This window comes from Cyprinus carpio, chromosome B23 (assembly GCF_018340385.1).
Source record: "Cyprinus carpio isolate SPL01 chromosome B23, ASM1834038v1, whole genome shotgun sequence".
Classification (NCBI taxonomy): Eukaryota; Metazoa; Chordata; class Actinopteri; order Cypriniformes; family Cyprinidae; genus Cyprinus; species Cyprinus carpio.
Window position 1 is genome coordinate 24,053,219 of NC_056619.1, and position 12,448 is coordinate 24,065,666.

At 36.9% G+C, this 12,448-nt stretch overlaps 1 protein-coding gene across 2 annotated transcripts; it reads left to right on the top strand.

Annotated features, from left to right (window-relative positions):
• Window positions 1-2,834: 2,834 nt before the first annotated feature.
• Window positions 2,835-10,227, top strand: LOC109082419 (torsin-1A-like). Of its 2 annotated transcripts, none has more exons than XM_019097304.2 (5): window positions 2,835-3,038; window positions 5,926-6,191; window positions 7,879-8,054; window positions 8,219-8,352; window positions 8,598-10,227. In XM_019097304.2, the coding sequence occupies exons 1-5, from the start codon at window positions 2,927-2,929 to the stop codon at window positions 8,843-8,845; spliced, it is 936 nt and encodes a 311-aa protein (XP_018952849.1). In that variant the 5' UTR covers window positions 2,835-2,926; the 3' UTR covers window positions 8,846-10,227. The 2 variants fall into 2 exon arrangements, with proteins under 2 accessions (XP_018952849.1, XP_018952848.1); XM_019097303.2 differs by lacking the exon at window positions 2,835-3,038 and adding an exon at window positions 5,189-5,471 and having other exon boundaries at window positions 8,598-10,226.
• The last annotated feature ends 2,221 nt before the right edge of the window (window positions 10,228-12,448 follow it).

Consider the following 12,448-nt stretch of genomic DNA (forward strand, 5'->3'; position numbering starts at 1 on the left):
TGTGCTGTCCCAAAGAGACACAAAATCACTTTCACAGACTTTTACATTAAATGTTCCCTCCTGGTGGAATGACCTGCCAACTCAGTTCAAGCAGCCTCTGCTAAAAACACATCTCTTCCATCTTTTTATATATATATATATATATATATATATATATATATATAGACTTGCACTCTATTTATTTATTAACTGCTTGTTTCCTTAAAAAAATAACACTAGCTTCTCTAATCTTTTTGTATTCTATCTGTTTTCTTTTTATTTATTATACAATAAACAAAAGCAAAAAAGGCCTCTAACACTAGCTTGCTTTATTCTTTTTCTATTCTATCTGATTTATTTTTATTTATTATATAATTAAAAAAAAAACTTGCTACGTGTACTGCATTAAGCTAACTGAGACTTTGATATAAACTTGCATATAATTTTTTGTTGTTGTTGATTTTGATTGCTTCCATTGTCCTCTTTGTAAGTCACTTTGGCTAAACGTGTCTGCAAAATTACTAAATGTAAATTTAAAAACTCAAACAAACCGCTGATCCTTTCCATGGACAGGAGTTGGGAAGAATCAAGTAAGGGGGGGGGGGGGGGCCCAGCAAGCATGTTCACACATTTATATCTGAGCAAAGAGAAAAAGAGAAAATATTTGCTGTTAAAGGCTGCAAGTCTGTCAGACAGAAGTTGGTTGCCTAGATCAATGAATATATGAAAGATTTTGTTCACCTTTTTTGCACTGCTGCTGATTTAACTCTAGAATGCACAAAGTTCAACAGCAATAAAGTATGACCTGACCCTTTTCTCTGTTCTTTTTTTTTTTTTTTTGATGTTTTACTACTACTTTGTCTGTAGTCTGGATTTAATACTGTACTTTTAAAGTTAAACTGTGAAATAAAAGTTTTGTGTCCAGTCTGCAGCTTTTTAGTGCACATTCTTTAGTCCTGTCAGATAGACTAACGGAGATCTTCAACTGTTTTCAGTCAAGGAGTTGTGAATAGAAACAGAACAGGATGTTCATATTGTAGAAGATTATATTTTGCTTTTTAACTAGGCCTATACATATAATACCATAAATGTATTTAAAGGGGTCATATGATGTCGCTAAAAATAACATTATTTTGTGCATTTGCTGTAATTAAATGTTTTTAAAAAACACATTATTTTCCACATACTGTACATTATTGTTTCTCCTCTATGCCCCGCCTTTCTGAAATGCGTCGTTTTTTTACAAAGCTCGTCGGTCTGAAAAGTGAGGTGTGCTCTGAGTGGCCAGCTATCCAATGCTTTCTGATTGGCCGAATGCTTCAAGCGTGTAACGGAAATGTTACGCCCCTTACTGTACAAACACTGGCGCGACGAGACAAAAACCATAAAACTCAGTACAAACAAGCCATTTGTTGCATCCAGTGGGGACATAATTACAGATGATAATGACTTAAACTGTGTTTTTACACGTTGCGTTGCATCGTGAGGCGCCGCGTAAACATAAAACCATGTCTGCATTTATGATCGGAGAAATGACAAACAACAAGCTCTACTCTACACCAGTGGTTCTCAATTCCAGTCCTAGCGCCCCCCAGCTCTGCATATTTCGTACGTCTCTCTTGATTCTCTTGATCACCTGATTCAGATAAACAGCTCGTTAGAAGTGAGCTCCGTGCATGAACTGTGTTACCATTGGCATGGTCCCTACACAGTGTTCATTGCTCCCTACTCCCTGAGCAGGGGAAATCTGTTGAAGTTTACCTCACTTCGGAACATTCATTCACGGATTTTCACTGCGCAACGTCTTCACACACGGACAAGTGTGACATCATATACTTCTGTAAATAAATATAATTTAAATTCACGTCTCGCACACTTCAATGCACTTTGAATGGAACATATACATTCAATTCTAACTGGAATCATGGCGGAATATACTGTGATGTCCACTTCGCAGGGCACTTGTTCGAATAGAACAAACATCTGAAGCATAAGAGAAACATACAAAATGTGCAGAGCAGGAGGTCGCGAGGACTGGAATTGAGAACCTCTGCTCTACACTGCTCAAAACTGGCGTTTGATTCATCAGTGGCAAATCCTTTACACACTTACTCACTGTAGGTCAGAACAACTGGCATTGTAGTCTTCTCTCCCAGGATCAGGAAACAGTCCTCCATAAAATGCGCAGCACACATCTAAATATTTGGGTTGAATTGTTCTGGAACAGTGTTGTAAATACAACTTAAACACTGATTTCTAGTCGTGTCCTCTTTTGAAAGACCAAACAATGTATTTTGGCTTTCACAACAAAACAGCATGTCCACAACATGGCGCCGGCGGTAACAGCAAGAATCGAAGTTACGCCTACTTTCTTTGCCTGAATATTTGGGCGGTGTTATGCAAATCTTCCCACACAGTGACGTAGACATGTGGGGGTGTGTTAGAACGAGCCGTTTTAGGGGGGTGTGGTTGACTCTTATCTTTTATAAAGAATATCTCTTTGGATTTGAGATTTTAGTCTTTGCAACTTTACAGATCTTCTTTATGCACTAAGAGCTTGTAACACTCCAAAGAGAAAGGAAAACTTGAAATCGCATCATATGGCCCTTTAAATAATTAATACTCTTTTCTACACACACACACACACAAAAAAAAGTATGCCTTGTGATTTTGACAGTTCACTTGCCTCAATTAGCCACTGGGGGCAGAAGTTATGTGTTGGTTGACCCCTGATCGGTTTTAAACACAATGCATGACAGGAGAATGTGGAAGAACAAGAACAAGTCAGTATGTGGGAAGATTGGCATAACGCCTCACCCAGTCCTGACGTATTAAGATGTGGCTGTAAAACCTCATTCTTGGAAAGCCTTATGAATTTATCTTGTACTGTGCCACTTTTTCTTCACAGTTGAAAGTGACTAAAACAGTGCAAGGAATCATCTTTGAAATGAAATCAGGAACATTTTTTGTTTTATTTTTTATGTTGCCTGTTGCAACAGAGGCTGGATTCTGGGATTTCTTTTATAAGGACGATGATTTGCTTTGTTTTAATTCAAGCGGTAAGCAAAACATTTATCATGTTCCATTACATACAGTGCACAGCATAAATAAGTACACCCCCTCTAAAACTTAATAAATTCAGCAATTACTCTTTACTTAGAAGACATGTTAGGGTTCTTTGGAGATATAATGTTCCAACAAGTCTGCTTGATCAGTTACCAAAGAAGAATGTCAAGATTATTCAGCAAAATAAGATTTTCTTATCAAAGTGATAAAATGTTGTGTTGCAAAAAATGAGTACACCCTCCTGAATGTTGCTTAAAAAAAAAAAAAAAATTAAGGCAATTTTTGATCAACAGGTAAGTATGTTAAACCAAGACCTTTAAAGACAAGTAATTTCCTGACAATTAAAAGTGTTATATAGCCTACTGAATCATACTCAGACTTAATGCTGGCAGCGGTGGAACCACTTGGGAGAGAACTTCCTGGAGACTTATTTCTTAGCATAAAAGAGGACAAGGGTACGAGAGGAATACCAAATTACATAACATTGAGGGGGACAAATAGACAAATAGAGAAATAGACAAACTGTCCATTATTAGAATATTGTCCAATATTTGAAATTCTTGCATTGATCTGTTGCACTCCATTATGCACGCTCTTGTTGTTAGGATGACAAAATGTCTTTAAAAGTTTGTGAATTCCAGCACGAAGCAAGTTGAAAAAGAGAGAGGCTAGATGGAGGCTGCAAATCATGTCAACTGTTTTACGATCAAGGGAGTGTTTACGATAAAAATGTTGAATGATCAACAGCTATATCCAGTGAACGCAAATTACTTGACTTTTTTTCTCAAATAGAGTAAGCTATAGAGAATAAAAGGTGCTTGTGTGAATAACCTGCATCTGTGCATCTCTCTACAAACAATGAAGCTGTGCTGTGAGTTTAGTTACTTCAAAAAACACCTTGCTGCTGAGAAATACTGTTTAATGTAGTAATGCAGTACTGAAGCTATTTTATTGTAATATTTTATTATAATAAAAGTCACGGGGTAGTGTTGATAACAAATTTCTGTGCTCCAGAATGTTTGTGTGCAAGTGATGTGTGTGCATCTACAAAAGCAGCGCATGGTGGAAATGGCCAAAATTCACTAGGACACTATATCTTAAAAGGTGGTTGGTCATTTAAAATAACAACTACCACTTTTAGATAAAAAAAAAAAAAAATGAGACAATTAGAAAAAAAAAAAAGCAGCACAGTCAAAAACTTAGGAGTACCTTTTGTATAAATGACAAAAAATTTACCTTCACATTATGATGTGATATTTGACTCAAAGTGATTTGCAGCGGCACCTTTGTACTGTCATTTTTTCTAACCTTATTAAATGTGTCACCTTTTATGTCGAATTCATACATTTATATTTATAATCTTTTTATTTTAAATTGAAATTTAATCAGGAAGAATAAGTTAGCCTACAAATCAAATAAAATAGTATCAACTAAATTAATCTTTGGCACTAGAGGTGGCACAGAAGAACACATAAGTAGCATTTAGATATGTAAACACTGTTTAACAAGGCGTAGGAGGAGGCATAAATGCAATTACATTCATAATAACAATGTTATGAAATTGATGTTTTAAATATAAAGTTTTGAATATAGAAATATTAAATGCTTTACTGATGAAACTAAAAAAAGGCCAGTAGGTGGCGGCAAGTCACTATAATGTCTGTCACTTAATCATTCATTCAATCGATTCGTTCAAACGGCTGATTCATTCGAAATGAAGCAAGTGACTAAATGGGCGATTGAATCATTGACTTGTTCAAAAACGCAGATTCATTCATGAACAAAACACTGCTGTGTTTGATGGAGAGGCGCGAGGCGCAGCTGTGACTTTGTTTGAAATTATTTTTGCTGAGGAAATAAAGCAAAATCAGACAACAGTGTTCCTCGAATCTTAGTCACTTAATATGAACCTGTTTATTAAACTGATGTATAAAACAATATAAAATACATAATTCATACACAGATGAACTCAATTAAATGTTTATATATTTTAAGAGCACATAGGCCTAATGTTCAATATTATCACCACCCATGTTATAGTAAGAAGCTAGATTATGTAGCCTACCTTAGACTTAGAGAACAGGTTTCTCTAGTGTTTATGGCGAATTGAACATAGGCCTACGTCTCAAACAGGACAAACAAGAAAAGCGTGTTTTGTTTCTTGTGGTCAAGAGCTAACTATTTGTTAAAGGAGTGCAGTTTATCCGTCAGTTCCCCTCAGAGTGTCTTTCAAAAACGAAACCGAGATTGAAAGTTGCCTGGATGATTCACTCTTACAATGAACGCGTGCCATTTGTTAATAGTTTTATTGCTAGTGTCTAATATAACATCATCTTCAGGTGTTCTGGATGTGTTCGCGGCTGTCGCATCTTATGTGTTTAACACATTTTTTGACCGGGACGATTTGCTGCCCTTTGATCCTAAACGTGAGTAAAACGTATCGAATCGTTTGACCATATATAATACTCAGAGGTTTGGTGGAAAAACGCCTTCCTCTGACTGGCGCATAACCTCCGAAAAAGCGCAACTATTTAAATCTAAATCTAAGTAAAGCGTTTACCAATAAAAACAGCTTTAATATCTGTCATGTGGTAAAAGTGCCAGAAACCCTCAGAAAATGTGTCGTTGTGCTTCTCTGTTTTATTTTCCATGAGAATTTTGTCCAGTTAACACCAGTAAACCTGCATGAGCTGTTTTAACTAGTTGTCTGCTTAAAAACAATTAGGTATTTTCATAACATTTTATTTTGCTACAGTTAATTATGTTTTTTATTTATTTATTTTTATTATTATTATGTGTGGTAAAAAAAACTTCAATATTAAAATGCAGATATTTAGATTAGGCCTATTTGTTGACTTCACATATCTTCACATCTTCCAGGTTTGGAGAAAGATTTAAGAGACTCTCTCTTTGGGCAGCACATTGTGTATGATGTTGTACTGAAAGCTGTAACATCATTTATGACTGACAGCAACCCGAACAAACCGCTGGTCCTCTCTTTCCATGGGACTGCAGGAGTTGGGAAAAATCATGTTGCTAAAATCATTGCGAAAAACATTTACGAAAATGGGATAGAAAGCCACCATGTTCACATGTATATATCTGAGTATCATTTTCCACACAAAGTAATGTCAGACTTATACAAAGTAAGTAAATAAATGGTATTTTAATCCATGGCCTTAGACTCAAGTAATCACATGTAGACAAATAATTACTTCTTTATCACGGTCATGTTCTTTAAGATGTACAGTAAGATGGTTCATAGGATTCATGTACTCAGAGTTGGCTGGGCCAACACATTCTCAATACAAAATTATCACATATTGACACTTGGTCGGGATCCCTCAACGTCACTTTTTAATGCTTAGGGTACCCCTTTAGTGTGGCTTTCAGTTGTTTGTCATATGTTTATTTTTCGATGTGCAGGGTAGCTACTTCATTGCTTTCAATGAGAAACCTTTGGCATCACACATAGACGCAATATGCAATATGCACGGGAATGTTGCCATTATGAAATTACACATTGGATTAATACCAGTAAATAAATAATTGTACAATACCTGTGAATTTGCCTGTTAAGTGTTTTATGTTGTTGTGAAGTGGGTAGGTAGGAGTGGGGTTAGGTGCTCCAATATCTATGAAAGTATCAATATTTATCCACTTTCAATTATTTATATTTATTTTTATTTTTAAAATGTATACTTTTATATATCCAAACAATTACATGCATGGTGATTTGATGCAATGCATGCCATCTTGATATGATGCATAAGGCAAACAACTGAAAGCAATGCTCAAGGGATATCCTGAGCATTAAAAAGTGACGCAGAGGGATCCTGACCAAGCGTCAATAGGTGACGAGTTGGGAGTGAGAATGCCCTTTGCTGGACAGTTAGAAACTTGGGTCATTTACAGATTCAGTATTTTCCTCAGTTGATATAATAATCAAGTTGAATTTCATTTCAGTTTAAGTAGTTCACCCAAAAATGAAAATTTACTAACCCTTAGGCCATCCAAGTTGTTTTTTTAGCAGAACAGATTTGGAGAAATATAGCATTATATCACGTGCTTACAGATGGATCCTCTGCAGTGAATGGGTGCCGTCAGAATGAAAGTCTAAACAGCTGATAAAAACATCACAATAATCCACAAGCAATCCACACCACTCCAGTCCATAAATTAATGACTTGTGAAGTGTAAAGTTAAAGTTTTAACTTTAAAGATATTGGCCAAAATCCCAATCCATAATAATACTTCCTCCAGAGAAAAAGTCCATCCCCTGTTGTCCTCTTATATCAAAACCGACCAACATATTTGTTTAGAACGGTTTTGCTTGTAAATAGTGCCTGATCTGCACATTTCTTTCCTGGTTCAGATAAGATAACTTTTTAACTTGATTAATGATGATGTTAATAATTAATTTGTTATTACAAACATTTAGCTTTTCATTTCACAAGACATTAACTGATGAACTGGATTCTTGTGGATTATTGTGATGTTTTTATAAGCTGTTTGGACTCTCATTCTGACGGCACCCATTAACTGCAGAGGATCCATTGGTTAACAATTGGTGACATAATACTCCATTTCTAAAAATCTTTCCGATGAAAAAACAAAGTCTATGGATGACCTGAGGGTGAGTAAACTGTCAGCAAATTAACATTTTTGGGTGAACTATGACAGCATTTTTTATTTATTTTTTTACCTGGTATTAAACATAGTAAAACCAAATATTCAAAATTATAATATAAAAGTAAAAATAATCCACATTTTGTGGGAGCGTTACACATAATTCATTTCTCAAACAGTGATTTGCATGTTCTGTATATTCAGGCACAGTTAAAGGCGGAGATTTATAAAAGTGTTTCAAGTTTCCCCCGCTCCATGTTCATTTTTGATGAAATGGACAAGATGCAACCACAGCTGATCGATGTCATAAAACCTTTTCTAGACTACGAAGCCAATATAGATGGAGTGTCATTCCGCAATGCAATCTTCATTTTTCTTAGGTAAAGCCCTCAAATCATAAGTTTGATTTTTTAAGATTTCCACAAATCCAGTTGTAGTCAACATATTAGCTTTAAGAAATTCATACATAGTGGTAATTAAATGCCTCTACTGTCCCTAACGAGTGACACAACTAATTATAAGCTGTTTATCTGTTTGTTTATAGTAATGCAGGTGGGAATGTGATTGCTGAAGTAGCTCTGGATTCCTGGAGAGAAGGCATATGTCGGGAAGAGCTTTGGATGAACAGCAAGGAACTGGAGACTAAAATCTTTAGAAACATTTTCAGTGATGAGAACAGTGTGTATTAAAAGATAATTTAAGTATTAAGCAAAATATATATTTTTAAACACATTTCAAAAGCTTATATAGATTTTCAAATATATTTCAAAAAGTTTAATTGACTTGTATTTCATAATATATTATTTGATCATTCTATTTATATATTTTCTAAATATATTTATTTAGCCCTAAAACTAAAAATGTGGCTCCATTTACTCCACAATTAACACATTTAATTTTTAATGTGTATGTCTGTTCCACAGGTGGATTTCTGCACTCCAGTATCATAGATGAGCATCTGATTGATCACTATATTCCTTTCCTGCCTCTAATGCTGAAGCATGTGCGTCAGTGTGTCATGGCTGAGATGCGCCATCTGAATATCAAACCAAACTATGATCTGGCAGATAAAGTAGCCAGAGACATGCCCTTCTTTCCTGAAAAAGAGAGAATATTTTCTGCTAAAGGCTGCAAGTCTGTCAGACAGAAGTTGGTGCTATATGACAATTAATAATGAAAAACTTTAGCAGCATTGTTGTCCAGTTTATCGTTAACACACTGTTGCTCAGAAATTATATATGACCTTAATCTCTCCTTTGTATTAACTTATTAATATTTCAGTCTTGATGAGTTACACTGCTAGGAGTCTGGGTTGGAGGCACTATCATATTAAACATTTTAATCTAGACCTATGTCCAGTCTGTTTACCTTTTAAATTCATGTTTTTAATTCTTACCTGATTTTGGAAGTAACTTCATGACAAAAAGCCATGATTATACCATCTTAAATGTTTGTTAGTATAATGAAATACCATGAAAGAGCTCAGGGAATGAGAGAGAGAGATTAAGGATGTTTTTGTGTGTGTGTTTGTGTGAATCTGTAAATCTCTGATAATATTATATTAGGGGTGTCATTAGACTCTTTTATGAAATACTGATGAGACCCAGTAAAATAATACTGATAAATCCTTATGTGTCGAATGTACAACTAACTGACCGACGTATTGACAAATTTATTTAAAAAAAAAAAAAAAGATTTCTAGCAAGATATGAGTACTGTAGTATTTAAATAGGCCTATTCACTTACTTACACCAAAGGTCTGTCTTTTGTTGTAGATCATTAAACTATTATGTTGCCAAAGAAGCCTGTCTAAAATCAGTTTCGGGAGGTACCTTGTGCGTAAACACTGCATGCAAAGTCACTGCCAGTGAGGCAACAAGTCAGGTTTATTACACAACATATGTCATTGTATGTTGGTGATGAGAGCCTTAGGCCACTAGTATTTTCACCAGCTAAAAATTAGATTTTTGCTTGCACGAGGAGTATGACAACAGCCAGTGCTCCACACAGAGATCTTTCATCATCCAGTCTGTCTTGAATGACATGAAGAAACAGAACAAACTGAGACACACTAAATCCAGAAGAATTGTGGCAACATATCCAATATGCTTAAAGAAACCTAACTGCAAAGCTACCTGAAAAACGTCTCAGGTTACATATGTAACCATGTTTTCCTGAGAAGGGAACCAGACACTGCACCCTCTAGCGGTCGCTATGGGGAACGCCTTCAGTGTGACAGGTGTCTGAAGCATACATCTAATCACGACAATAACATTGGCTGGCGACAGCCAGAAGTCATTACTGGCGTGACCACAGTATAAAAGGGCACAGGGAGAATGCATCATCTGCTTCTTCGTCTAAAGCTTGCGTCCGAAGCATGGCGAGGCTTCTAGACGAGGATGCAGTGTCTCGTTCCCTTCTCAGGAAACCATGGTTACATATGTAACATGAGACATTCCCTTCTGATGGAACTTCAAACTGTGTCCTGTAGCGGTTGCTATGGGAAAAGGTATAACCACGCTGCCCTGCTGAGGAGAGTGCATGCAAAGCACCAAGGTGAGCACTAAATACTAACTCCACCAAAGCTATGGGAGTTGCCCTATAGGACGCCTTGATGGCTGTCAGTGACATTATCCCCTTCAGCCAAAGGCCTGAGATGCAAATGAGCCATTTGTTGCATCCAGTGGGGACATAATTATGGATTATAATGACTTATACTGGGTTTTTATGTGTTGTGTTGCGTTGCATCGCGCCATGTAAACATAAAACCATGTCTGCATTTGTGATCAGAGAAACCGTCAAGGAGAAAGCCCTTCTCTTTCGTCCCGATATCCACCAGGTTCACCTACAGATGTCTCTCTGTAACCACCATGGCCGCCATGGATCTGCCAATGGCTTAGTGGCACAGAAAGTGAGATCTGTGATGCGGCGCAGCTCAGCCACCTCATCAGGGGATGGACCCTGACCCATGTCCAGGTCTTTCAGCAGGTCAGCCTGGTAAGCTCATAGCACCGCCATGGTGTGCAATAAAGCTGTAGCCTGACCGGCTGCTGTGTACGCCCTGTCATTCAAACGAAAATTGAAGGGGTTTGGATGGCAAGGAGGTAGCCTTAGGAGAAGATGTCTCGCCCATAGAAAGCAGGATGGAAACAGATTTTTCCAGGCCCTCTCGAATTCCACATGAAGATCAGGAAGAAATGGAATGCTCACTGAGATGGAGGGCTATGGTCAGAAAGATAATGCTCATCGAGGCAGCCCCGAGGTGCCACTTAATTGGCCCGCTTCCATGGCAAGTCAAGCCTCGCCGTGGTGCGTTCCATAACCTCAAGCAGCTCATCGTTTTCCTCCATGCCTCCGTAGCGGCGGGTCCTGAACCACAGGGAGCCGATGACTGTCTTTGAAAAGAGAGACAAACGAGAGCAGAGCACTTTCATGGAAAAACGCTCACAATGCACAATGAGTTAAAATTAAATGTTTACGCCCACATGAAGCCGTTAGAAAGCATATAGATTGAGGATTTTCTAAAAGCAAGGATAAAATAACATTTTGTGTACCCACCCTAACAAAAAATAGCTGAAATGCTCTAGTTTTGTATTTATTCCAGTTTATATGAAAAGGTTCATGTAGTGTGGATTAAAATTCATCCACAGAGTAAATCTTTTCTACTGAACATGTTAAAAATAAGTTTGAAAAAGTTGTTGGAAGCATGGTGGTGGTGATGTTGAAGGCGATCGACCATGGTGGTGTGGTTCGTTTATAGCCAAGTTTAGCTTTTAAGTTCTGGTGCTTTTATTTAGGCTTCAAAATTCATAAAAGTTATATTATTTTGTGAAGATTATCTTGATGGACAAAACGTGCAAGTTTCATGTACTATGATTGAACACAGCATTTATTTTTTGTCAAAGGAACCAGTGTGATGCTAGTCTCAGACTGTTGGACGAACGTCTGATGCATAAGGCACACAAAATAGGAAACACTTCGGGAGTTTAGGAGTCGTAATCGGATTGGTTGAATAAGACAGGATTTAAGGGAGACGTGTGTGTCGTGTTCTTTAACGTTCCGCCCAAAACCAAATATGCCATAATGCCAAACCTCCTCATGTTAGAAGAAAGCCGTCGTTTTTACAACTGTGTCACTAGTGTGATGCTAACAGCCGATCCTCCTACAAAGTGACGTCATTGTTCCCCCACTCTGTTTGTAGGCTTTGAATATTCTGAGAGCTACAACCACGTGGCCGCAATACCATACAGCTGCCAGAATCTCGCCTGTTTCACACCGCAAGCATGAGCTTTGTGGCAGCGTCATGTCAGCATAACTACACCATCAGAGTCGTGTTAGTAGGCTATTCACACTGGAAGCATTTGTACAGCGTCACAGTAGCAGCTCCAAAGCCACACATTTCTTTACAAAGACAACTAAAAATGTGTTTTTAGAAGTTTGTCAGCTTTAAAGTTTTGAAAGTTTGTTAATAGGGATTTGCATGTTAACGCGGGTATTCGCATTTAAAAGGTAAACAACAAAAATAGCTAAGATCATGTAGTTTCAGTCATATAGTAGCTACTTCGATACAGAATGTGCTGTTTTAAATGGTTTTTTTTATTATTATTACACAATACTTTAACCCAAACTGAAAAATTAAAAACAAGTTTAAATGGGTAAATCTTCTATACATATTTTTGATTCTTCATTTTTTTTCTGACATAGACCTACTCCAATTCTTGTTTAAACACGCTAGACATGTTTATTCTGTGCATTTATAGCACTTTTTGTGTGA

Excerpts from the sequence above, each read along its gene's own strand:
- LOC109082419 (XM_019097303.2), top strand. The coding sequence starts at position 5,324 with ATGAACGCGTGCCATTTGTTAATAGTTTTATTGCTAGTGTCTAATATA. Across the intron at positions 8,055-8,218 it reads GCAATCTTCATTTTTCTTAG|TAATGCAGGTGGGAATGTGA; the intron begins GTAAAGCCCTCA and ends GTTTGTTTATAG. Across the intron at positions 8,353-8,597 it reads CATTTTCAGTGATGAGAACA|GTGGATTTCTGCACTCCAGT; the intron begins GTGTGTATTAAA and ends TCTGTTCCACAG.